Source organism: Neodiprion fabricii, chromosome 2 (genome assembly GCF_021155785.1).
Source record: "Neodiprion fabricii isolate iyNeoFabr1 chromosome 2, iyNeoFabr1.1, whole genome shotgun sequence".
NCBI lineage: Eukaryota > Metazoa > Arthropoda > Insecta > Hymenoptera > Diprionidae > Neodiprion > Neodiprion fabricii.
The window spans coordinates 34,827,877-34,855,409 of NC_060240.1; the positions used below are offsets into that span (position 1 = coordinate 34,827,877).

The 27,533-nt window shown below is 35.9% G+C and overlaps 2 protein-coding genes and 1 long non-coding RNA gene across 6 annotated transcripts; 1 reads left to right on the forward strand and 2 right to left on the reverse strand.

Moving 5' to 3' along the window:
- Window positions 1-1,207: 1,207 nt before the first annotated feature.
- LOC124174684 (hemocytin) lies at window positions 1,208-23,082 on the forward strand. 3 transcript variants are annotated; one of them, XM_046554062.1, is made up of 49 exons: window positions 1,208-1,422; window positions 1,561-1,629; window positions 2,221-2,373; window positions 2,437-2,567; window positions 2,712-2,871; window positions 4,263-4,390; window positions 4,517-4,612; window positions 4,757-5,136; window positions 5,343-5,714; window positions 5,851-6,121; window positions 6,225-6,512; window positions 6,619-7,052; window positions 7,267-7,537; window positions 7,674-7,901; window positions 8,007-8,232; window positions 8,312-8,517; window positions 8,681-9,046; window positions 9,158-9,496; window positions 9,594-9,932; window positions 10,033-10,367; window positions 10,535-10,774; window positions 10,857-11,088; window positions 11,178-11,459; window positions 11,552-11,674; window positions 12,009-12,434; window positions 12,558-12,978; window positions 13,069-13,311; window positions 13,461-13,879; window positions 13,975-14,415; window positions 14,474-14,672; window positions 14,870-15,360; window positions 15,470-15,680; window positions 15,868-16,205; window positions 16,330-16,745; window positions 16,856-17,154; window positions 17,255-17,540; window positions 17,632-17,739; window positions 17,850-18,101; window positions 18,224-18,563; window positions 18,721-19,074; window positions 19,229-19,342; window positions 19,450-19,665; window positions 20,169-20,461; window positions 20,622-20,900; window positions 21,004-21,267; window positions 21,723-21,875; window positions 21,986-22,100; window positions 22,186-22,338; window positions 22,450-23,082. In XM_046554062.1, the coding sequence occupies exons 1-49, from the start codon at window positions 1,313-1,315 to the stop codon at window positions 22,635-22,637; spliced, it is 12,798 nt and encodes a 4,265-aa protein (XP_046410018.1). In that variant the 5' UTR covers window positions 1,208-1,312; the 3' UTR covers window positions 22,638-23,082. The 3 variants fall into 3 exon arrangements, with proteins under 3 accessions (XP_046410018.1, XP_046410019.1, XP_046410021.1); XM_046554063.1 differs by having other exon boundaries at window positions 5,346-5,714; XM_046554065.1 differs by lacking the exons at window positions 1,208-1,422; window positions 1,561-1,629 and adding an exon at window positions 1,670-1,930.
- Window positions 7,049-8,330, reverse strand: LOC124174687. The gene is made up of 3 exons (XR_006868972.1): window positions 8,207-8,330; window positions 7,406-7,525; window positions 7,049-7,318 (listed from the first exon to the last, which is right to left on the reverse strand). It is a non-coding gene; the product is annotated as an uncharacterized LOC124174687 (long non-coding RNA).
- Window positions 23,083-23,733: 651 nt separating the features above from the next.
- On the reverse strand, window positions 23,734-26,931 carry LOC124174685 (dnaJ homolog subfamily C member 1). 2 transcript variants are annotated; one of them, XM_046554067.1, is made up of 7 exons: window positions 26,596-26,931; window positions 26,296-26,397; window positions 26,050-26,160; window positions 25,515-25,759; window positions 25,068-25,380; window positions 24,752-24,970; window positions 23,734-24,666 (listed from the first exon to the last, which is right to left on the reverse strand). In XM_046554067.1, exons 1-7 carry the CDS (start codon window positions 26,740-26,742, stop codon window positions 24,604-24,606), a joined length of 1,200 nt encoding a protein of 399 aa, XP_046410023.1. In that variant the 5' UTR covers window positions 26,743-26,931; the 3' UTR covers window positions 23,734-24,603. The 2 variants fall into 2 exon arrangements, with proteins under 2 accessions (XP_046410023.1, XP_046410022.1); XM_046554066.1 differs by having other exon boundaries at window positions 25,942-26,160.
- Between the last annotated feature and the right edge of the window lie 602 nt (window positions 26,932-27,533).

The window sequence follows — 27,533 nt, forward strand, 5'->3', positions numbered from 1 at the left end:
CTTATAAAATATTTACAAATTTAGATAGCTATGAAGAATGAACAGTTTTGTGGAAGGTAAGTTTTATTTTTATCAATGACCATTTTCCTGTTAATGAGCTACTATTTATTTAATAAATGGGCATCGATAACATCCTTTTTAATCATATACCATTTCCGGTGGTGTTTCCACGAAATAGAAATATTTTTCAACCTTGGACATAGGTCGTGTAACTTCACCACAAAATGTTTTTATCTCTACAGAAAGCCCGAATGCTTGATAACTGCTTTTCTTTACAGTTATAAGTTTTCTCATTACTTGGATGTTGATTGGGCTCTACAAAAATTCTGCTATTTTGATCAGGATAAAACTGGTAACTGGAATGAGTGGCTGAAGATACTAACACTGATTGAAATGGGGCAATTAGAACTAAGAATCAATTTTATATAAACTTTCGGGTAGAGCCAATATTATTACAAAAGTGTAGCGTGAAATTAAACTGTATATTACATATGAAAGCAATTCTGACGCCAATTCCAGCCTGAATCTAAAACAGTTGAAAATTTTGGTGAAACATTTTGCAACTTATTGACATGAAATATACACAAGTGTAATAATGGCTCAGTCATACAGAATGTATAGTTCTTTTCGGAGTCATCATTGCAGAAAAAACGAATATTTCACTTGATCAAGCATGACGTGCCATAGAAACAAATATTTAAGCTTTAATAAATTTAAAAATCCATGTAAAATTAGTGTTACTAATTTTTTCGACATGACGAATAAGTCAATGTCTAACAAGCAATTAATTTTGATCTTTCATAAAGCAGCATTATTCGTATCAAAGATAGTTCGAATGTATAATAACTGTTATTAAACTGTTAGAATACATTACACTGTGTGTAACTTCGATTATTGAGAGTATATTGATATATTAATATCATGCAGAGGCTAGTATATGTACTGCTAATTGACTTTTGTTGTCAATTGAGCCTTGCTTCAAATTGCTGATTGTGTATCAAATAATCGAAACATTGTTGATTTATATGGAAAAAATTTAATCGCTGTAGATTTGCATTTTGTAGTAAGTGACCTATTTTTCGAATCTCTCGGAGCCGTCTGTCGCCCTTACCATTTATCAAAGGTCTCTTAGTTTTATCAGCTTACCATTTCCTGTCATGGAAAGGTATAAAAAACCTCCGCAGGCTGAATTCCCACACTCTGCTCTTGCTTGTGAGAATGGAGTAGGGCTCGTATGGGTGTTGACTTGTGTTACTTAGAGAAGAGCATATCTTCTGAATAATAAAAATACTTGTGAAAATAACATAATATAATGTTTTCGGTGAGATTATGTCTCATCGTTATTACGTTGTCTATAATAGGCATAGTTTTGGCAGACGAAGACTTAAATCCTGCCAGTGTGGATGTTGCGGATGAAGAACCGTTAGTATGATGTTATTATATCTTTTCTAGTTTGACATCATCTCCGATTGTTAGAATAAACTTGCATATAGAAACTTACGCCAGTTTGATGACACTGTTATTAATTTTTGCACTCTTCCTATTCTGTTTTTGCAACAGTTTAGCAGACAGTGGCTACTCTTCTGGATCCTCCCATTCATACAGTGTAAAAGGTCGCTCAAGAGTAAAGTAAGTAGACTTTTCTAAGTTTTTCATCTGTAGCTACTAGTTGTCACGTTAAAACGTTCGTTACTTTAATATTCGAACCTAATTTTACAACTAGTAGAAATTTATTTTTCTGGTTCTATTTTTTAGCATCAAATCACTGTCAGGAGTTATTTAATTGGGAAATATATTTTAACCGAAAGCGAAAACTCAGCATTGCATATTATTAATACAGTTGCACCTACTATGACGGGAAAAGATGAAAAATGTTCTTATAAGTGAATTAAGATTCTATAGAAATTGTATAACTGTTAGATATTCCCTGGTAAGTTTCAGAAGATAAAAGAAAAACTTAGACACTGAACTTGCATAAATTCTGAGACTCTGATATGTACTTCTATTACTACGTGCTAAATATTTCTTTTAGAATTGGTTAAAATTCTCTGTAAGTCTTTATGAATGTTTCACATCTGAAAAAATGAACTTATTCTCAAACGAAATTTGAATTATTTTGAGAATACTCACGATGAATTTTCAAAAATTGGCATATGTGTTGTAATAATAATATCAAAGCATAGTAAAAATAACTGATGACCCACTATCTAATACTTTCAGAGGAGGCCGTTCCCGCAAAATATCTCAAAAATCTACTACCTATTTGGGTCGTGAGAAGAGTGGCAGAGTAACAGCTAAGAATGGAGCCAAAGCTGAATGCAGTCCTCTACCTGCCTATCTTATGAATGGATTACTGGAATATTCCCTATACAAGTAAGTCATTGATTATAAAACTTGTCACTAAAAATATTGTAACATGTAAATCGTTTATTTTAGTAGCGGGAATTGGGCATCATGTAACCCAGGCTACACGTTTCCAAATGGTAAAAGGCGAGTGTTTATCACCTGCCGAGAAAGTCAATGGATGGCCGACGATATAGAATGGGACAGTATTTCCAGTTGTACACGTAAGCTTGATTTTCTTACATTTGATTCTCAATAATAAGCACAATCCTTTGAAGTATTCCAGCCTTATAGGTTTTTCTGATTGCAATCCATTTTCACATAAATATCATCATTCTTTAAATAAGCTATTATGTTTTCTCTTCCAGCCGAATGTCTACCCGAGTGCCAAAACAATGGTATTTGCGTTGCACCAAATCAATGTGACTGTCCAGATAATTATTCTGGGGCCCAATGCCAGTTTAAAGACACACCATGTTATAATCTGCCTCGTCCGCCATTGAATTCAATGATAAAGTGCAGTTCAAAGTAAGTACTTAAAAAAAAGAATAAATAATCATTGTGCTGCGAAATAACTCTTAATACTTTGTTGCGTATCTAAAATGACTTTAGGATCCAAACCACAATATAATTTAATAAGCCTTCAATTACCATAATTTCTAAGCGTTAATCACACACAACCACATACTTTGAGATTTAATAGTTCTACCACTGTAAACAAGTTTAAACCACATCCTGAATCAGAGCATTTACACTACTTGCTGCGTCAGTATGTAACCACAGAAAACTTCCTGTTATGAGCAATTCCAACATTCTTAAAAGTATAATAGGGGCCATTCAAGTATTACCTAACGTAGTTTTGAAAACTTTTGCATTCCATTCATAGTGATAACGATTGATAACGTTTGCGTGTTTTGCCCACTACTGTTTTGTAACATTAACTAACGCTGTTTCAAAAGTTTATCGGAATGTCGGTGCTTTACCTGGAAATAACAGAAATGCCATTTAAAGTCACATCCTAATCAATTTATTCGAACTTTATTAAATATTAATCATTATTAATTATTAATACATATTAACATGTTCCGTAAAACGTGAATTCATCATTTATTGAGTATTACTACATTACATATTGTCGTCCTTCTTAAATGCGTGCAATAAACATTATATTTCTTAAGATTAGTATTGAATAATTCATGCATTATTAACACCCCCTTTTAAAGAAAGATTTTTTTTATTCTCAAGTAGGTGGCATGTTGGCTTTGAGCACGCACTTCAAATTTCCTATGGTATCTAACGCTTGCCTGGAATACCTACTATTACAGGTTTCTCTAGACGCCAGGTTCGATTCCTGGCTCCGTCGTTGATTTTTCGAAATCACCAAATTTTCGAATTTTACATTCTTTCAACAATATTCTTCTCGTAAAAAAATGATTTGCACATCCGCATATCATTCATTAGACGGCTTTGCTTGTCTTACGTGGCTTCCCATCAAGAAGCAAGAATTTCAGATGTAAACATTTCACCTACACATTACATTCTTACTGGTGCTTGAAGAGACGAAAATTTCTTAACACATACATACCCGGGCACATGACAACAAAATTCGAAACTCACTGGTGATGAGAGAAATTAACGACAACAGAGTCAGGGCGGCTAGGTGGTCTAGTGGAGTAAGTCTCCGGTAAAGCATCTCTAGATGCCAGATTCGATTCCTGGCTCCGTCGTTGATTTTTCGAAATCACCAAATTTTCGAATTTTACATTCTTTCATTACAGGGTAACATTTGATAATGTTTCTCTGAACGGTCTACCCCTGTTTTAGCCTTAGTTAATACTTGAACCGCCCCATATTTATGTGATATTAGTACAAAATTACCTACTATATGTATTTTGATTCGTTTTGGTATCGTATTTCAGATCGTGTACTATAACATGTGTGCCAAATCATGCATTTCCAGATGGTTCAGGTATCACAAATCTTATTTGTAAAGATGGAAATTGGTTACCAACCAGACCTGATTGGGTCTCCGTACCAGATTGTGAAGGTGAATATTAACGACCTTACTAATTTAGGAGTGGTGCATATGATGTATTAAATTATAAATAATGTTACATTATAGTAGAATTTAGAATGATTTGGACTTTTTATTGAATAATTAATGTTTTTTTAGCTGTTTGTTCTCCACCATGCCAAAATGGTGGTTATTGTCTCAGTCTTAATCAGTGTCAATGCTTGGAACAATTTCGAGGCCCACAGTGTCAATACTGTAAGTTGAAATATTGTATGGTTTTTCTTTCCCCTTAGTTTCAAATTAATAGTCAAAACCTGTTGAGAATATTGATCAAAAATTTGAACAACGAAATTGATGTAACTCTGATTCCAACTGTGCTTATAAGAATATCATTTTTAGCTATGAATGCATGCAACATTGGAAAACTGGGTTTCAATGGCGGCTACAATTGTTCTGGCGATGCACTTCATTTTTCTTGTACCTTGAACTGTCCTGATGGAATAGAATTCGAATCTTCACCAGCAGCGGTTTATACTTGTCTTTACAGCGAAGGAATTTATAAACCACAACCGATTCCACAATGCAAATATGCAAACAATATGATAATTATACCCCTCGGTAATTCTCGGAATTCATTCTTCCAAACCAGCAATCAATCTGCATGGTCAACGCAAGATATGTTTGGAGCGATTTCGGGTAGCAAGAATCGAAATGGATCTGAATTCAGGTGGAATGCAGTCGATGAATTAGGCACCTACAACAATGTCGAGTCGAATCAAGTAAGCAATTGATATAATTTAGAAAATTATGTATACAGCATTTCTTTGAGATTCAACTATTTTTTTTTTCAAGAGTATTTTTGTACTTCTCAGTCTCGTACCTAGCTATATTGGCAATTAAGCCTTATTCGTTTGTATTACTTGATATCATTGTAATATTACGGAATCGTTATACGTCATATGAAAATTTGAATCCTTCCTAACAGCAGAACCGAAAAGATCACTATCACATCATCGAAACAAAAAACACTGGTCAGAATTTAAACAGCGTATTTGGAGAGAATGCAAAAGAAATTGTCATTGTTGAGCAGAAACGCCCTGAACCTGGAGTCTGCTTTACATGGGGAGGAGTGCATTACAAAACTTTTGACGGAAAAATATTCAGCTTTGAAAGTGAATGTACCCATACATTAGTCCGGGACGCACAAAACAATTTATTTGCCATTACAACAACAAATAGTCCTGGATGTAGAAATGGTGAAGCATGCTTCAGAATTGTCAAGATATTTATTTATGGAAAGGAGTATACTCTTTCGCAAAACGAAGAAGGAATACTGGAATTCAGGACCATCAAAGAGGTTGATCTATTTTCCTTTGCACACTATTTCTTTTGTTACTTTAACTATATAGATGGGTTTGCTCCCATTGATCTGAAAAACCAGTACCCTTACTCAGGTTTATTTTTAATATTCTTTTTCTATATTATCGTCATAGGCCTTGACTATACCAGCTCAACTGTCAGGTTTGCGTGTAGAAATGTCTGCACAGTTTATGATTGTAACATTGGATTCGATTGGTACTACCGTAAAATGGGATGGTGCTCTATTGGTTGAGGTGAAAGTGACCGAGAGTCTTTGGAATAACACGGTGGGTTTATGTGGTAACATTGATGGAGATACCAATGATGATTTGACAGCTAAAGATGGAAGTCATCCTAAAAGTATTGCCACTTTAGCCAGCAGTTGGCAATCACAAAATCTTGGTGGTATGTTAGTCACTTCGGAAAAAAATTTACATTATGATACAGTAATTTTATTCTTTAAAAACTTTCAGGTATAAATTATTTACAAATAAAATTTTTTTTTCAGAAACTTGTGACGAATACCCCAATATACAACATTCCTGTCTGAACAAAAATGAGTTAAACAACGAAGCTTCAGAATTCTGTTCAAAACTGCTATCTGATCACAGGTTTGAAGTTTGTGCTAGGGTGATTGATTTGAGTATTTTGCAATCCACTTGTAGATGGGATTACTGCGCTTGCAAATATGAAGACAAGAAAAAATGTGCATGTGACACAATGAATGTTTACATCAGACAATGTGCACACAAAAATCTCATTACAATGTTGGGCTGGAGGGACAACAATACTTGTCGTGAGTAATCTGTATTGAAAATATTACAAAACCAACTTCCGTATTATGTCACGTTCTTTCATGAATAATTATACCATTTTCACCAATTTTGATTTCCCTGGAACAGCTATGAAATGCACGGGAGGTCGAATTTATATGTCTTGCGGTCCAAAGACACAGGCATCTTGTGGTGTTGCTAGTGAAGTGAAGAATGAACGAGGACTCGCTTGCGAAGAAGGTTGTTTCTGTCCAGAAGGTGCTGTCTTACACCATGGACAGTGTATTTCGCCTGAAGAATGCCCTTGTAAATTACGTGGCAAGGTGTTTCAACCAGGTGGTGTTGTAAAGAAAGGTTGTAATACTTGTACCTGTTCATCTGGAAAATGGATTTGTACCCAGGCGAAATGCAGTGCACGATGCGCAGCCATTGGGGATCCACATTATATAACTTTTGATGGCAAACACTACGACTTCATGGGGAAGTGTACCTATTATTTACTGAAAGGTGACAATTACAGTATCCAAGGAGAAAACGTTGCTTGTCCTGGCGCTCTGTCTGAGGTGAATATAAATTATTTATTGTTGGAAATGGTTTCCTCTCATTATTTCATTTTCCAAGCTTCTTACATATATTTTCAGTACATAGTCTTTCATATGTTTGCGATCATATATATGGCCTTCATTTTCAAAATGTAATATTGCACCATCATTTTATTCATGCTTCTTTTGATAGTACAATCAATATTCGTAATATGTAATATTTGTAATTTAATAGAATATGGGTTACACGTCATCATTGTCATCTGAGGCTCCATCGTGCACTAAAACTGTAATAATTCAAGTAAAAGATGTTACAATCAAACTAAAACAAAATCGTCAATTGTCGGTTAATGGTGAGGAAGTAACAAACTTACCTGTCACATTGGGAGGAATAAAACTTCGAGTAGCCAGCAGCATTTTTCTGATCGCCGAGCTGCCGAATGGCATAGACGTATGGTGGGATGGAATATCTCGTGTATACGTTAACGCACCACCTGAATTCCATGGTATATTGCTTTACAATATTTACTCATTGAACTTGACAATACTGTATGATTTATTTAATTGCTGTTATAATTTTTTAATTCTATCAAGGATATTCGTAACAATTTCACGTCTTTATCTTTCGATTGATGCTTTTAGGCAAGACAGAAGGCCTGTGTGGAACATTTACATTGAACCAGAAAGATGATTTTGTCACACCTGATGGTGACATTGAACAGTCTGTAGTTCCTTTTGCTAATAAGTGGAAAACAACGGAGTTGTGTCCAGATACTATTAAAGAGCCAAATCATCCTTGTGATGCAAACCCTCAAAAAAAAATTCAAGCTGAAAAGTACTGCACCAGATTAAAGTCACAGTTATTTTCTGGCACGTATTTTTATAGCTTTCATATCCTCTTGAAAATTGACGATCCATTTTCTACATTTTCTTTACTTTCAGGCATTTGAAATAATCCGATATATTATTTTTCAGATTGTCATTGGCACGTTGATCCAGAACCATACTACAAAGACTGTTTGTATGATATGTGTGCTTGTGAAATCGATATTAGCTTATGTCTTTGTCCAATATTAGCAGCATATGCTAAAGAATGTGCACACGAAGGCTTAAGGTTATCATGGCGGCAGGATATTGATCAATGTAAAATTCATTGCCACGCAGGACAAACTTACCAAGTTTGTGGCAACAGTTGTACGAGGTAAAAATTGAAATACTTTCATGAAGAAGTACAAAATTTTGTATGAATTAGTACTCTAGAACTTCAATAAATCTTGCAGGTCCTGCAGTGACATATCATTTAATCCATACTGTAAACAAGATTGCGTTGAAGGTTGCAACTGCCCTGAAGGTCAAACACTCGACGAGAAGAATGAATGCGTACCTATAGGCCAATGTCCATGTCAACACGCAGGTTTAGAGTTCAAAGCTGGTTATCGTGAAGTTCGACCTGGAACAAAGAGCCAGGAGCTGTGCACATGTGCAGGTACTCCTGGAATTTCAAGTCAAATAATATTTTGAATTGTAGTGATAAACGTAATACTGATTTTCTCAAAGCTAGTAGTCTTTCTGATGGCTGTTTATCATATTTATATATCACCATGATAAACTATGCGACGAATTATATGTATCTGATTAAATTGTGGCAGGAGGTATTTGGAGCTGTAATCCTGCTAGTCTGGATGAAATACGTGATTACCCTGCTGCGGCTGATTTAAAATCAATATGTAGTACAGCTGCAAACCAAGAACTCTCAACTTGCATGCCAATTGAGCCAAAAACTTGTCGAAATATGCGTAATCCTGTTTCCGAAAGCCAATCGATTTGCAAACCAGGTTGTATTTGCAAGAAAAATCACGTTTTGGATGTACCAAGTGGTAAATGTGTCAAAGAAACAGAGTGTCCATGTTATCATGGCGGGAATAGTTACAAAGAAGGCTCCTCTATGCAAGAAGAATGTAACACATGCACATGTAACAATGGCAAATGGAAATGTACCGATAGAATATGCGATGGTAATTGATCATACAGCAAACTATTTTTAATGCAGTTATGTTGACTCGAAAAAAGATTAAATAAATGATTACAATTTTCTACACAATTTATGTCATTTCGTTTTCTTACAGGTGTTTGCTCAGCATGGGGAGATTCACATTACACAACATTTGATGGGAAAGCTTACGAGTTTCAGGGTGTTTGCGATTATGTTTTATCTAAAGGAAGTTTGAGTCCAGAAGAGGCTTTTGAGATTTCCACACTAAATGTCCCATGTGGAACAACCGGTGTTACGTGTTCCAAATCAATCAGCTTACTAGTTGGCACTGGAGTAGATCAGGAAACTGTCACTTTAACGAAGGGTAAAGAACTACCAAAAGAAAGTTATAAAAGGATTGCAATTCGACGAGCTGGATTATTTGTATTCCTGGACGTACCTGATTTGGGTTTGGTATTACAGTGGGACGAAGGTAGATAAGTTTAAATAATTTTAAATCTTTAAATTTTCTTTTAATATTGCTCAGAAGTTGACTCAAATTCAATTCTCTACATTTATCTATTTTTTAGGGACAAGAGTTTACCTAAGATTAAACCCGAAATGGAGAAGTCGTACAAAAGGTCTCTGTGGCGATTATAATAACAACGCAGAGGATGATTTCAAAACTCCGTCTGATGGTGTATCCGAGGTATCTGCTACTCTTTTTGGAGATTCATGGAAGAAACAAAGTCATTGTCCAGAATCCACTGAAATCGCAGATACTTGTGCATCTAATCCAGATCGCAGGGTCTGGGCTATTCAGAAATGTAACATACTCAAATCTGCAGTATTCCAAGACTGTCATTCAGAAGTAGAAGTGGAACCATACTTGGAAAGGTGTATCTTCGACACATGCGGCTGTGATGTAGGTGAGTAATTAAAAAAAAAAAATGTATCTGGATAACAGATTTTCAGAGCATTTTTTTTACTTGTATTTGTTTAAATAATTTAATTTGTTTGTATTCATAGGTGGGGATTGTGAATGCCTGTGTACAGCGCTGGCTGCATATGCTCAAGAATGTAATGTGAGAGGTGTACCAGTCAAGTGGCGTACCCAAAAACTTTGTCCGATGCAGTGTGATGAAGATTGTAGTACCTATTCTCCATGTGTCTCAACTTGTCCTCGTGAAACGTGCGATAATATATTTATTCTGGGAGATAATTCACATTTGTGTTCTCTGGATTCATGTGTAGAAGGATGTTTGCCCAAGCCATGTCCGGAAGGAAAAATATATCAAAATTCTAGTTACAGCGAGTGCGTTCCAAAGGCATCTTGCAAACCTGTATGCATGGTCGTCGATGGGGTAATAAATTTTCCACGTTCAAAATTGATGTAGGAATTATAGCCAAATTTAATTTTAGAAGTGCCTGCAATGAATTCTTTTAGTGGCCAGGAATTCAGTACACTTTGTCCAAATTGTATCATGACGAATTTATGCCTGAAAATATTTAAATTTAATTTCTTTCATAGGTAACATATTATGAAGGAGACCAAATAGAGAGTGATGATTGTCACAGTTGTTACTGTAGCCGTTCAAAGAAAACCTGTCAAGGGCAACCTTGTCCAACTACTCCTGAATCTATTCCAACTATTCCCATGGAAGAGAAACATGAGTGTATTTCTGGGTGGACTACTTGGATAAATAGAGATTTGCCTGTTAAAGGAAAGAAAGTGTCTGATGTTGAGCCACTGCCTTCAACTTTAGATCTAGTGAGTTTCTGTTCTGATATCATTTGAATAAGTAAGGAAAGTATATCGTTATTTTAACTCTTATTTTCATTTTCTGTTTTAGCTTGGTATCAAAGGATCGGCAGTTTGTACAAAAGATCAAATGGTTGACATTAAATGTCGATCCGTACAGAATCATATTACACCAAAAGAAAGTGGACTTGACAATGTAGAGTGTAGTTTGGAACGAGGCCTTTATTGTCAAGCGCTACCTGATCAAAAACCGTGTATAGATTTTGAAATAAGCGTCCTTTGTCAGTGTACTCACACTACTGGAACCATAGAAACTACACCCCGTAAGTTTCAAGAAGTTTCATTCCATCAGATCTAAAAAATATTTTGTTTAAGTCGTGTTCGTTCTATAACCATTTTAAAACTATGGCAGAGACAACAACATACGAAAGTACAAATATCACCAAATATTTACCTTGTGACCTGGCAAAGCCTTATCAAGCACATCCAAGGGATTGTCGTGCATTTTTCCAATGTGCACCTGGGTCAGATGGACCTGAGTTGGTTGAAAAATGGTGCGGCCCAGGCACACTCTATAACCCAATAAGTCAAGTTTGTGACTGGCCGTCAGTTGTGATTTTACAGAAACCAGAATGTGCTATTGAGACCACGACAACTATAGTACCACCAACAATGGGTATAAGACCCACTGCAGGTTGAAAATTATTTGTTGTTAATCAACAGGACACTTTTCCACCACTCAATGCAATATTTGTCGTAAAAAAATTACCTGTCGCTGTTTTTTAGCCCAATGTAAGGATGGCGAAGTTTGGAGTGAATGTGCAGTACAATGTAGCCGAGCCTGTCAGTACTACAAATACATGCTAGTGAAGACTGGTGTATGCGATGAAAGTACCGATTGTGTTCCAGGTAAGTTCCTGTAATATATTGCGAACTTTTTCACAAGACCAATTGATGGGAAATTTAAGAATAGTTGAACTTGATTTTTGTAACGCATGTTTGGGCAGTCACCTGCTGAAAAGCTCATTTTGTCTCATGTGTCTCTATAGTTGTATTATCAGTTTAGTTAAAAATATAATAGAGTGAAATGCTTTAGTAAAGGTGTCATAGCAATCTCATTCGTAGAACTGCTACCATTAAGCTAATAACATGTTGTGAAAAAAACCTGAGTTCCATATGAGCAGCATTTATGGGCTTCTCAAATTTCTAACTTATTATTGTTTCATAACTTTTCAATTCATAGGATGTGTGCCCGCCGATAGAATAGAATGTGCGTCGCATAGGCTTTACAGAGACTTTCATACTTGTGTTGACATTCGTGACTGTACATGCAAAACACACGATAATAAAGCCATCAAACCAGGATTCCCTGTAAAAGAATCTGAATGTGAATTGTGTCTATGCCTAAGAAACGTTTACACCTGTGACTATTCTGCATGTACAACTAGTCCATCACCAACAACATCAATAACAGTAACAACTACACAGACTGAAGTCTCCATAATTGCGGAAAAAACAGAACGGTGCAAAGAATCTGATTATATTTACTTAATAAATGGAGAAGAAGAGCCCCTGTCAGATCAAGCATTTGAAGCGAGCAGTTATTCCACTCATTTATCTAAAGCACCAAATGCCAGATTGAATAATGAACCATCAAAAGATTCCGCAGGTAATACTTCTCCTTTTAGCAGTAAACCATGTGTATATATTTTGTTAAGGGTTCAACGTAAAAATCCTTCTATTTCTATTTTAAATCATGATTACGGTAATTGAATTAACATTTTCTAAATAGGAAGTTGGATACCGGCAAAGATGGATAAGAAACAGTGGGTTTCTGTGGACCTAGGCCAACCGAAAACAGTTTATGGTGTAGTTTTGCAAGGCAGTCCATCAACTGATAATTATGTTGAAACGTATAATGTGTATTATTCTCCTGATTCAAATGATGAACTGTATGAGCCAGTTACTACATTAGGATCTGAACTACCAAAGACATTCCATGGACCTTGGGATAATAACACCACAAATCGAGCGGTATTTGATGAGCCATTGGTAGCTCAAAAAATTAAAATTGTTCCACAAACCTGGCATAATGGTATTGCAGTGAGGTTTGAAATCATTGGATGTGATAATCTAACTGATGATGCTGCACGAATGATTCTCTTTACTCGAAAACCAAGCACAGTTATAGTTGGACAACCTGTTTCTACCAGGTAATTGTTCATTTTTGCTTCGTCTCACATTTGAGAATATTTTGACAACTGGTCTGTTTTTAAACTATACCTATTGTTCTTCCATTTCAGTACCTCAACTGCAACAACTCATTCAATCCCAGATTACACTTTCATTGTAACCAGTGAGATGCCAATGCTTGAAGAATGTGCTCTAGATAATTACATTTTATTAATGATGAATTCTGAACCAGGTAGCATTACTTTAGATGCAAGCAGTGAGTTACATCCTAAGGTTTCTGTAGAACACGCATTCTTAGATAATGAAATACCTAGTAGTGGTTGGGTACCAGCAACTACGGATAAAGAACAATGGTATGTTATTAAATTATAATGTAAGCCTAACTCTTACAACTTTCTTTTGTATAAGTCCCATTCCATTTTAAATACTAAGGTATTGGAAAACAATTTCTCTTTGGAACTGTCCACTTGCAACCAGTTATTATTTCTAAAATCTGTTGCAGGTTGGGTATAAAGCTTCTGGAACCAGAACCGATTTACGGTGTCATTCTGCAAGGAAGTCCATTAGATAAAAAATTTGTGACAAGTTACAAAGTTTTGTATTCCGAAGATGGTGTAAAGTTTTCATATATTATGGACAAAGATGGGACAGATCAAATATTCATTGGACCTGTTGATGAAAATGAGCCAGTTGCACAAATGTTCGACTACCCAGTTGAGGCAAAGGTTATTAGAATCAATCCACAGACTTGGCATAATGGCATTGCAGCCAAAGTAGAACTCATTGGATGCCAAGCAGGTGAAGAAGCTTGGGGATCATTAATAGGCCGTAACGATACACAAAAATCCGGTGTAAGGAAAGGACAGCATGCAGTAGAAATTGCCGACGCGTATCAACGTAAAGTGACAGTTATGAGATCCAGTAAGTATTTGATCTATGCCCTCAACAGAATGTAAATTGTTCGTAACCATCAATCAATACAGAAATAAACCATGTTTCTACACAATTCATTTCAGTCTGTGACGATCCGTTGGGATTGGATGACAGTATTATGTCTGATCAACAAGTTGCTGCATCCTCTTCATATGACAGATTGTTACCAAATCTTCGATTATCATCTGATGGCATATGGCGTGCAAAGAAGGATAATCCTCATCAATATGTTGAGTTCGACTTTTACGAACCACGCAATTTAACTGGAGTAGAAACTAAAGGCTACAATAATATTTGGACCATTACCTACAAGATATTATATAGTCATGACGGGCGGCAGTGGAACCCTGTAACTACTACTGATGGCACTGAGAAAATATTCTTGGCCAATTTTGATGATAAAACGACACGAATCAATTATTTTGAACGTCCAATTCAGGCGAGATATTTGAGAATTCAACCAATCACTTGGCACGAGCATGTTGGACTAAAGGCTGAGATTCGTGGATGCTATTTGCCATACCGTAAGTAAATTACCTGTGAAATTAAAACATTTCACTTTATTTGCTCATTTGATTTCAGCTGTTACTACAATATCCTCTAGCACAGTAGCAGTTCCACATCGCGGAGATATCGAACATCCTATATTCCAATCATATTGTAATGTTTGCGACGGAATCTCTGAACCATTACAGGAAAACTGCAACTGCGATTTCGGTTGGTGGGATGGTGAATCCTGTGTAATGAAACAGGAATGTCCTTGCGTCGTTGGACACATAACGTGAGTAATCAAGTGAAATGAAACTGCATTCTACTGATCATTAATTTCAATGTGCCCTAGGCCAAAAACTTTACCTAAATTATTATCCTAAACTAAAGTCTTCTGTGATTACTTATTTTAGAGATATCGAAGTTTCAAGTCTGAAATCAATCTAATATTCGTCATTTGATACTCATTTTATATTATCGGAATTACAGGTATGCAGTAGGAGCCATTTATGATACGGAAGATTGCCAACAATGTACTTGTACACCTGGTGGTGTATCAGCCTGTCATAGAAAAGAATGTGAACCCTGCAAGACATTTGGCTTACAACCAGTCTTGACTGAATTATGTTCATGCATTTGCAAACCATGTCAAGATGGAACTAGGCTATGTCCAACCAGCAACATTTGTATAAATGAAACATCTTGGTGTGATGGTATCGAGGATTGTCCAGACGATGAAACGAACTGTACCACAGCTACATCGTTTATAAAATCCACAACACCATTGGAACCTGAATACTACAAATCTACAACACCTGTCTATCAAAATCAAGAATCTACAACAGTAGAAACTGAAATACTCGAACATGGGACACCAGTAACTACAAGCGTTATTTGGTCTGAAACACCAGAACCTCTAACATCAACATTATCTGTGGCAATTACTAGAGAAAAAATTATGAATTCGAGCTACGCAGAAGGTTAGTCATCAAGTGTGTCAATTTTCATTAATGCATGTAATATGACTTGCCCGTTTCTAAAAATCCATGTCTTCATTTCAAATTATTTAATATTTTTTCTCTGTCACAGTTGCTCAAGATCATTGCCTGAAACCGACTTGTCCTCCGGGTTATAAAGTAGTTTTGAAACAGAGAAGATATTCAGAAACATATAGCATGTTAAAAGCAGCTCTAAACCGTGGTATTAAAGGAGGTACCAAAGGTGGCATTAAAGGAGGGGTCAAAGGCCGCGTTAAAGGCAGTCCGTATAATGGTGGTTCATCTGTTACAGACGAGTTCAAGTAAAACTTTTTGATGTGCTTATAAATTATACACATGTTGAGTTAGGATGGTTGAAGATAAATAACTATCTATTGTCAAGTTCTGTGACGTTTAAATGAAAATTTTATACCCCTGGGAAACATTGAAAAAATGTCATAGATTTCCGGCTATTAAGTGATAAAATTAAATTGATAATATTTCTGACAGATTACCTGACACACTGGCTCCAACGGAAATCGAATGTCCCCAGTTTTCATGCATATCAGCAAAGCCTCCACCTCCACTGTGGGGTGTAAAAGAACCAGTGGTAACATCATGTCCTAAAGAGCAATGTCCACCAAACTACAGATTGATATTTGAAAAAATGAGCTTTGCTCGGCCAGAAGCCTGCCCTAGATACCTCTGTAAACCTCCCCCTCCCAATGAAGCTGTGTGTAAGGTTACTGGAAGAACATTCAACACCTTTGACAACTTAGAATACAAATATGATATCTGTAATCATATTTTGGCAAGAGATTTGCATCAAAATAATTGGTATATTACATGTAAGTTTACTGGAAGCTGCACCTAACTTTATAGACTTTATTGAATACAACAACGACATGTATTGAAATTACTGTTGCGGTTACTTATACTTGATATTCACAAGATTTATATTTTTTTTTTCAGTGGTAAGACAGTGTAATGAAATCGGTATGTTTTGTGAAAAGGTCCTTACCATCACATTTGACAATCACGTGATATTCTTATATCCTGACATGCATATTGACTTTGATGACTACACATTTTTACCACATCAAGTGAACCGCCTCTCAGATAAGAACAAGGCATTCAAAATAACGCGAGTCGGTGATGCCCTGCACTTTGTGTCATATCGTTATGGATTTTGGATAATCTGGGATATAAACTCAAACACTAAAGTTGGTGTGACAACTAAATTATCAGGTCATGTCGATGGGCTCTGTGGATATTTCGACGGCCACATTAGTAATGACAAACGACTACCAAATGGTCAACAAGCCAGAAAGACAGTAGATTTTGGTAATAGCTGGGCTGTAGATGATACCCCCGAATGTGAACCACAGGTGATTATTATTTAAGAGTGTATTCCCATGCTAATTATACAGAGCTTATTTCAATAATATAATTGCGACTCTTTATTGAAATCATTCGATTTTGTGTATGTATTTCACAGGTTTGCCCACAACATGTTCAACAAAAAGCTTGGGATATGTGCAACACCGTCAAACAGCGATCGTTTTCAATATGCTCAAGTGTTGTGAATTTGGACAAGTTCATATCTCGTTGCTTGGAAACTATGTGTAGTTGCTTGCGCGGAAATTTGTCAGACGCCGATTGCCGATGCCGTGAATTAACTGCATTTGTATCAGAGTGCCAAGCTGCAGACCCAAATATTGACTTATCCTCTTGGCGTGCAGTGCATGATTGTCCAGTTTTTTGTCCAGCACCATTTGTTCATAAAGACTGCTTCAAGTAATCTTTTAAAAAATTTAATACATTCCTCAAAAATATCTTGAATAGTCACGTATGACAAACATTTTATTTACTGGATAACATATTTTTCTTTTTACAGGTATAAATGCGAATCGACATGTAATAATCTACAAGAAACTGATCCTTGCCCTGTCATGCCAGGTATTTGTTTCTCTGGTTGCTTCTGTCCAGACGGAACGGTTCGTAGAGGGGATGAGTGTATCTTGCCCACTGAATGTAGAGACTGTCTTTGTGATGGATTTGGCAATTCAAAATTCGTCAGTTTTGATAGGAAAAACTTCACCTTCAATGGCAACTGCACCTACATCTTATCCAGAGATATAGCCAAAGATATAAAAAGTGGAAAAGGCGAACATACTTATCAAGTACAACATACAACATTTTTCACATTTTGAAGACTATGAGATATATAAATTGTTCTCTTACTACTTACGTATTTTTTAAAATCCTTTTTAGATTCTAGTAACTAATACAGCATGCCCTGAAGGGGTGTGTACTAAAGCAATTATAGTTCTCTACAAAAATCACTCCATACAAGTAAAACGAGGACAGCAATTGAAAGAGGTATTTAAAGTTAGCATTAAATTCAACTCCAACAAACGACGTACAACACACAACATATTACTTAAATCTTAACATAAACTTAATAACTGAATTTATTTGCTCTATTTTAGGTAGTAGTCTTTGTTGATGGGCAGTTGATAGATAGGTTCCCATATAAGACTGAATGGGTAATGCTTGAAGGAACATCAGGGAGAGATGTTTCACTTCTCATTCCTGCAATTCAATTAGAAGTAGCCAGTTATCAACATAATTTTGCATTCACGGTAAGATTACCATCTCATACTTTTGCCGGAGCTATGGAAGGCCTTTGTGGAGATTGTAATGCAGATTCTTCTGACGACATGAGAAAAATGGATGGCGAGGTACGTTTTAAAATATTGCAATTCAAGTAGTCGGTAATAAATGTGACAGATATAAGAATCTGATAGGTGAAACTTTTTTGACAATACAGTTTATGTAATGGTATTGTAACATTTTCTTCTAGCTTGTCAATGATGCAAATGATTTTGGCAATAGTTGGCTTGCAACAAACGTCCCAACGGAACTAGACATTAACAATGATAAATGCGCTTCTGAACCAGAAAAAGAATGTCTGATCCCATTACCCAGTGTAAATCCATGCAACAGGCTCTTAGATCAAAAACTATTTGGTCAATGTCATGAATTAGTCGATCCAGAACCATATTTGGCTACATGTCAGCAGGGCTTGTGTGACGGCATTGATATTTGTAATGATTTGGAAGCATATGCAAGAAGTTGCTTACGAGCTGGATTATGTCTGAATTGGAGGACTGATGATGTCTGTCCTTACAAATGCTCTTCACGTTAGTATACTTTTAAATTTTTTTATGAATCCAACAATTCAAGATTCTTCATAAATTAATTCTCGAATCTTAATCTTTCTCATTTAAAGTGAGTGATTAATAAGAAATGTTTAACTCTGCTTTTATGAGTAGTATCAGTTATTTTTGCATTTTATAGCTTTTACATATCAGTCGTGTGGTCCAAGTTGCCAAGAAACGTGCAATGATGTTGAAGCAGTTCAGAAAGTGAAGTGTCCCTCAGGCCCAATTGAAGGTTGTTTCTGCCCACAAGATCATATTCTTATGAATGGAACGTGCATTTCGAAAAACAAATGTTTGGTTTGCGATAGAGATGGACATATAGAGGGTGAAATCTGGCATCCCGATAAATGTACAACATGTCATTGTGAGAAGAAGATAATTACTTGTTCAAAGACGGAGTGTCCTGCTTTGGGAAATATTTGTTCTGCAGGCCACACTCCGATTGAAATCTCTGAATCTGAGAATGAATGTTGTCGTAAATATCTTTGTAGTGAGTATCATTTGTAAATACAATAGGCAATATAAATTTTATGCAAATAATACCACTTCAAAGCATGTTACATGGTTCTAGTAATATATGGACGGTTTTTTAATTTTATATGCATTTTACACCTATTCAATATCTTGATGAATGTTTAATGTAGTTCCAGTTACTACTACGCCTCCAACTTGTGTGGATCAGCAAAAACCGTCATGTGGGTATGGACAAGTTCCAAAATCGATTACAGGATCAGACGGATGTTTGAAATTTGTTTGTGGTGAGTATATTATCTCTGGGTATGAATAATGAGTATATTATATTTGGTCCTGTACCATACGAAATCGTTCAAAATTTGTTAATTAACAAACTTGTATTTATTTCTAGAATGTATTCCGCCAGAAGAATGTGAATTGTTAACATCAGAAGAACGAGTTATTGAACCTGGAATGGTTGAAGTAGAGTCAAACACATCTGATTGTTGTCCACGGCCAATTCTTGTTTGTAAAACTGAAACGTGTCCTTTGCCTACAAAATGTCCAGCACTTCATAATGCTAAATCTGTTGAAGAAACAGGAAGGTGTTGCCCTAAGTATGAATGTAGTGAGTATTGACGTCCACATTACATACGAAATATTTGAAAACAATTTTACGTTAACTGTACTGTATTTTACTTTATCTTGCCCAAATAACAAAATGATTGACATTTCATGCAAATTCGTTAATTTTACTTTCATATATGTGGTTCGTTTTGCAATCATAAGACGATCGCAGTAACGAAACACAAATGTGCTGCAATTATGCAGCAAGTTATGCAATTGGAGTAGTGTGTAGAAAGACTAGCGTTTAATATACCGCTAATTTCTGTATTTCTTCTGCACAATAATCTTAGTCGAAGTGTGATATCATATATTGTAATTTACTTGTTGCTTATTTGTGCTCCATTTATGAAAATCAGATCATTATTGGTAATGTAATAGTGATTTTCACACAATCTTTGTTGATCAAAATACTCCAAGTCGTGAGGTTACGTCAATTATAATTGGGTTATTTAATAAGAATTCTATCATATTTCTGATCACTTTCACCTTATTTTCATTTGGTAGAACTTCAAGAGGATATTTGTTTATACACTCCTAAATTTTATGGCAATGCTGATACTGTTCAAATTGTATCACCAAAACATCTTGGGGAAAAATGGCAAGATGGTCCATGTACAACATGTACATGTGAAAAAGAAGCTGATGAAAACAAGTCAAAATGTGTTACAACTGAATGCACATCTATTGACATACATCCAGATGTAAACGACTTTGTGCTTGAAGTAGTGCAACCCGAGAACCAATGTTGTCCAAATTTCAAACGTATAGCATGCAAAGACCAGAATAATACATATTCCGTAAGTAATATTTTAGTTAATAGAATTCTCTTTCCTAAATTCAAAACTAACTGAATGGAATAGAATGTTGTATTAAATTCCGTAGCATTGATATAAATAATAAGTAAATTAAAATCCATTCAATATTCAGTATGAATTTCGTATTTCTACAAATGCATAGATTGGCGATGTATGGCGGCCTAACTCAGCAGATGCTTGTGCAACGATGGAATGCATTAACAATACGAATGGAGTTCAAAAGCAACTCAAACTTAATAAATGCGATACTGATTGTGAAAAAGGCTACGAATATAGAGAACAAGAAAATAAGGGTGTGAAGTGTTGTGGACAATGCGTTCCTGTTGCTTGTGTGGTTAATGGAGAAGTTAAGAATATTGGAGAAAAGTGGCAGTCTGATGATCATTGTACAAACTATTCTTGCCTGGCAATCGATGGTTCAGTAAGTCAATGATTCGAATTTTTTTCCCTTTACCAGTTCTTATATATTCGATATTACTCCAATTTTTTGCACATATATTGATTGGGTTTCTCCTAATTTATAGCTTCAGGTTGAAGGTTTCACAGAAACATGTAAACAAATTGATGCGTCCGAATTACAAGAATTTGAAATAGAGATTCGTCCAGTCAGTGGCAAGTGTTGCTCAGAATTTATCAAAACAGGTTGCCGTTACAATGGCACAGTACACAAGCCAGGAGAAAAATGGATATCATCAAATGATGTCTGCCTGACTGAGATGTGTATTTCAACTGTGGAAGGAATTGTTAAAAAACGAGAAAGAACAACTTGCAACAAACAGTGTACTCTGGTAAGTAATTCACGGCACTTTACTGTATTCTTCAGTACTGTGACATGTAAACATACAGATTTGCAAGTTACAACAAAAACTGCAAGATGTTCACAATAATAAAGTTCAGTGGTCACTTCCGAGTTTCCTGAGACCTGATTAAACAAAGAACGTTCCCCATTAAATGCACCTTTCCAGCATTTCTCTTCCTTGAGAGTAGGTGTCAATAGTCTGGTACAAAACAGTAATTTGAAACCTTGTTTGTCCACGTAATAGGGGAATTCCTCTGTTCTTTTACTTTTACTTATTTGAGTCCCTATGACGCATGAGGTATAGGGCTCGGGCTGCCTCATTACGTAGTAAGCAATATGCATATAGTATCAAAAGTTTTCATAAGACACTGAAAAGTCCCTGAGAAAGTTAGCCCCACAAGAAAACCCCTGTACAGGTTTCCATGATATTTTTCATTTTTTCAGGGCTGGGAATACCGAGAACCACAGCATGACGAATGCTGTGGAGAGTGTAAGCAAGCTTACTGCATTGTTGGAAAAACCTTATATAAACCTAATACAATTTGGAGTTCCAGTGACAATTGTACAATATTTGAGTGCAGACATGAAAGCGATCAGGTACGATATAGCATGAATTCATACCAATCGCTGTTCTACACCTATCAGAACGTCTATTGATTTTCGAATACGTGTAATACATGTGTGAAGTAATATATGCGTTGTTTCAGTTTGTAATAAGCAGTTCCTCGGAGACTTGTCCTGATGTAGCAGATTGTGCACCAGAATCAGTTTATAATGATGGTTGCTGCAACCGTTGTAATATAACAGCACTCAATAAAAAGCGTAAGTTTGCTCATTTTGTAACTTGGTGTTCTTATTCGTTCATGGATCATAATATAAAAACTTTTATTTTTCAATTTTTCTACAGAAGATTGCGTTGCTGCAAATATTTCATTAAGTGATACTGCTGGAATTGTGAAGTTGCGTCGAGGTAAGCATGGGCTTTGCCAAAATATCGGTCCGATTGAAGGTCTCACCGAATGCCATGGCAACTGTGATTCGTCAACGTTTTTCAATACCTGTAAGTTATTCACTATACTTAGTTTGGTCTGTAAAATCTAAGCGTGTAATTACTTATGTATAAGTTAAAATAATAGCATAGTATATGCTAAACGATTTCTGATGTTTTTAGTAACCTTGCAACAAGAAAGCAACTGCCATTGCTGTTCGCCGAAAGAATACAAAGGACTAATCGTTGAACTCTTTTGTGAAGATGGAAAAACTGTAACGACGCAATTAGCCATACCTAAATCATGCACATGTGAATCCTGTGCATCTGCCAAGCAGTCAGTAAAAGGACGAAAGACTTCGAAGGCATAATGTTTTAATCAGCCGGAGAACGGATTTGAAATTTTTTTTGTAAATTTAGGAAAACTTTGTTTCAAGATGGACGAATAATGGTCAAAAAACCCATTAAGATGTAACGTAAAAAAGCTTCGTGTACCAAAGAAGCATAAGAATTAGTGTAAGTATTGATTTTAAAATGAATTATTTTAAATTAATAACTAAAGTACAAATAACGTCAATCTCTTAGCATTTTTAAGTCTTAGCAGTGTAAGGATTATGAATATTGTAACAAACAGGATTGAAAATTAAGCTCAAGTCATTATTTTGAGCTGGAATAGTTTTAATCACCTTGTAACCACATGCGATTCACTTTAAAGAGCATGCGCACGGGCCCAATGTTTTGTTAACACGAGTTATGAGACATGAAACATGAGATATGACACAGTAATAATGGTAATAATAAAAACAAGGAAATTAACAATATGGATAAACCCCTTTGAAGTGTGAACCAAATTTGGCCGATTTTGAATGATGCTGAGATTCTAATTCTTTGGTGTACTGTACCGACGTAATTTTGCGTAGAGAAATCGATTGGACGCAGTCCGAATACGCTGCGAGCAAGTGATCGAAAGTAAGAAGCAAAATACCAAAAATTTCTTTTGTGACTTTGCTGCAGTTGGTCTTACACTCTTTTTGACGTGTACTCTGGTGTCTGAGGGTACAATGAGCCTGCAGAGCGTTATACGAATCAATTGGCAGACAAAAAAGTTCTTGCCTAAAAAAAAAATAAGGCTAACCCCTTTGTATTTCAGCTGAAAATCTATCAAAAAACATCCGAAACTTGGCCCATTCCCAAAAACGCTGGAATCAACTCAGCAAGACGCTATTCAGGCGCATTTTCGCGACAGAAAACGATAGGGCATAGGCTTACAATGTTTTTACTTTTGAATCAGCCCGTCTCAGTTAAAGAGCTTTTCACAGCTGTTTTCTGTTAAGCACAATCGTACAGTGCTAGTTTGTTTGAATATAGCAGTCATAAATCAGCTATGTTCTTGATTTTGATTTACGTTGCCTCCATCAACTGTTCATGTTTATTTTACAGTTCAAACTAATTTTTTTTTATGAACGCTCGTAATGCTCACATAAAACTTGGGTGCCAAAATTTGTGGAAAAAAATCCTGATATACTTTCAATACTTACATTCCATGCTAAGAAATTGCAATTCACAGCCCGTGGTTGTCTCTCCAGAATGATTGTGTTAGCAACTGCAGCTTTTCAACCCGAAGTAGGACTGGGTGGAAACTTACACATCTCTTGGGTAGAAACAGTATCCTGCGCAAATTTTATGGAAATTGATTCGGCGGTTTGACTTATATACAAAAAATTGGGGGTCCTGAAAGTCCTCGAAAACCACTTCTCGGGTGCTAATACGTATTTCATATATAGTTTAGAAATTTTTTCTCGTTCCCAAGTTTTTAGCGATGGCAAATTTACGAGACACTTTGCAATGATCGTCCATAAAAAGCATGCGTAGAGCCCAGTATTGTAGTAACAAAAGTAGACAAAGTGACATGGAAATATAGATAAGTCTCACAAGATTCAATGATGAACAAGTGATAATTCAAACTAATGTCTCGCTTCGTAGAATCCTTTCTGTATTTTCACAGTAAGAAACAACCACAGAGGCAATTATGTGAAAATAGATTTGAGCCCATGTATTTAGTTCGATTGTGATCAGACAAGTCGTAATATTAGTTACAAACACTTTTTTTCCAGCTTGATAATAAAAATAGATGAAGTAGATTGATTCTAAGGATATACACATGCATGTAATTCACAAACATACATAAATATCTATTTACAATACTGTACATGCACGTTTTTCCACGTCTGTTCGCATCACTCGATGTCTTAAATAATAGTGGCATTTTTATTGAATAAATAAATTCCTGAAAGGTATGAAAAACTAAACAATTCTCAACACATATCTTCCACTTCACTATTGCTGTTGTTTTTTCTTGATGAGCTCTACTAACTGCCGATAGCGTATCTGACACTCTTCCTACACAACAAAGAATAAAATATATGTATTGACCATAATTATATGCCATGAATATTACTGGATAGTAAAAAATATTCAGAAATACCTTAGATTTTCCGTCGACACAAGTTGCGATCTTCTCCCAACGATCCTGTGACATGCCCTTGGGATATTTACTTAATGCAGCTTCAAGTGCTCTTTGTTGTTCCTGACTCCATTCACCAACTGAATCTGTTACTTCCGCACGAGTTTTGATCTTCTTTGGCAATTCTTCTAAAGGAGTTTCTTCAACAACTTGATTTGGTTTCAACCCCTCATCTTTGACCTTTTAGAATCACAAATCATATCTCACTTTTACAACGATCTTAAGAAAAACCAAACTTAGGTCCACAAAACTGAGAAAGTTATTAAACTATAATTACTTTTTTGGCCATGTGTGTGACTTCAGTAACAGTTCTGTTCATGGCATCTGCGATCTTCTCCCATCGATCTGAAGTACCGCCAGGATATTTTTTAACAAGTTTAATTAATTCTGATATATCGTCATCGGTCCAAAGGCCTCCTCCAGTCGGTTTTGGCTTTTCAATCACATGGGTTTTCTGATAATTCTCTTGTTTATAGTTATGAACTTCACTAAAATTACTTCCACTACGTTCTTGTAGAGTAAAACCAGCTCTGCGTCGTCTTGGACCCCGTGGTATGGGCTCAGGCTCGGGTTCTTCATTCATTTGAGCCCTGAGGATATGAAAAGCAATATTTGGACACATAGCCAATAATCTTTGATCACCTCCACACAGAGAATCATACAAGAGATTAGTATGAGTTGTAGACAATGATCGTTACTTCAAGAATTATGAATCTCCACTCACAAAGCCATTTCTTCTTCTTCCTTCTTTCTACGTCTTCTTTCCGCTAGTACTTCCTTGATAGCTCGGATGCCTGATGGAATGCCAACAATGGAAAAGAATGTCCACCGAGGTAGTTGGAAAGGCAAAGTATTCCATACGCTTGGTGTTGGAATTTTCTCCAAGATGTCAGCCAAATCTGGTACATCCATCCTACCTTTACGATTTTTCTTCTGCATTTTCTGCAGCTTGCTCCCTAATACTTGTTCCTGTGAAAGGTGTATTACTGTTAGCAAGGTAACAAAGTATAGCATAATAAATCAATTGAATTGTGTAATAATAGAAAGTGATTATAAGACTGGTGCAGTATATATGTTTGAAGTTGCAAAAAAGCATCTCTATTTCATTACTCAGCAGCATTATTACTCTTGCATAGTCATCTGGTACTTACATAAGTATATCTTTTTTCAAAATACGCCGCCCATCCAACAATATACTGGCCAATTGTAATAACTATAAATAATATAATGCTCATTTCTAATAGTCCCATTTTTCGTACATGACGATAGTAGTATACAGCCGATCGCCAGTTAGGCAGTCCATTAACAAGAACATTATTATATCGTTCCCGTTTTCCAGGGTCCCTCAGGACATCATACACTGCGACTAGCTGTGAGTTAGAAGAATGAAAATAACAGCAATTATTGTGGTCAACACAGAGCAGAGTTTAAATACAATAAACGGTGCACGACTTTCGAAGAACAATAATATCTAAGAATCAGTTAGCATCTTCAGAAATACTTACATGCCTAAATTTTTCGTCAGCATCTGGAGCGCTGTTTTTGTCTGGATGCAGCTGAAGTGATAACCGCCTAAAAGCTTTCTTAATATCTGTAGAATTGGCATCCTTGAAACGAATATGATGATTAGTAATGACACGAAACTAAAGGAAAACCATGTTGGAGAGTAAAAAAAATTGGTGAATCATTTGAAAACACCGATTTGTGTAGAGAAAATTTGATACACTTCTTAGATGTGATACAAACCACAAATTAGATTCAATAAATGAAAATTATAATGATTATTAACGGGATGTTCTAGTTACCTGGGGAACACCTAAGAGAGCATAGAAGTTCTGATTAACTTCTTCGACGACGTCGAAAACTTCCAGTTCATCGTTGTCCCATGCTAATGAGAATCTGCATATGTCCAAAAATTGCAAGACACCGAAAATCACTAGCGACACCCTCATTTTTAAATTTTAAATATGTACATAACACATGTAGATTACTATCAAATCATTTACTACTCTTTTTGCCGGGCTATTTCGGAAACTGCATCATTTTCTGAATAAAACGAGGAAAATTTTGGTATAGGTTAACAATGCATATGCCACATCCCTGTCTGCTGCTAATGCTGCCACTGACTAGTGCTGACTATTCATTGGCGTGAGTTGAAAGTCGGAACCAAAGAGGATGGAGTTTTTGCGGTTGACGTGCTACAACACCCAAACACCTGATTACAGGCAACCCATCGTGCACTAAACGCTTGATGTTGAAACTTCTCTGGAGCGCCTTGGGTTGGTCAATGATGTAGCTTTCGGTTTTCCACAAAATCATATAAGTTGGAAGAGTATCACAATCAACTTTAAATTACTTCTAAGAAAAATTATGAAAGGTGAATCCACGAACGATTATAGTTACGTGCTAAATTACTTCTTCTGTATTCAGAATCAATAACATCAGTTCAGATCATACATTTAAAAGTTACAGCTAAAACTTATTGGTCCTTTAATTTTTGCAAAATAATTTTGAGACTGAAAAAGCTCGGCTAAATTTGAGTATTTTATAAGCTGGTCTTAATTTATATCAGCTATACAATATAGCCAGAGATGCTGTAGAGCTATAAAAACCGGCCAAGAATAAAATGAGCAAATCGGAATCACAGCATTTCGATCGTGCTGCTATGTCGAATCGGTCTTGCGATTTTCCGTTTGCGAATATAGGTTTGTCACGAATTATTTTTATGAACGAACATAATTTT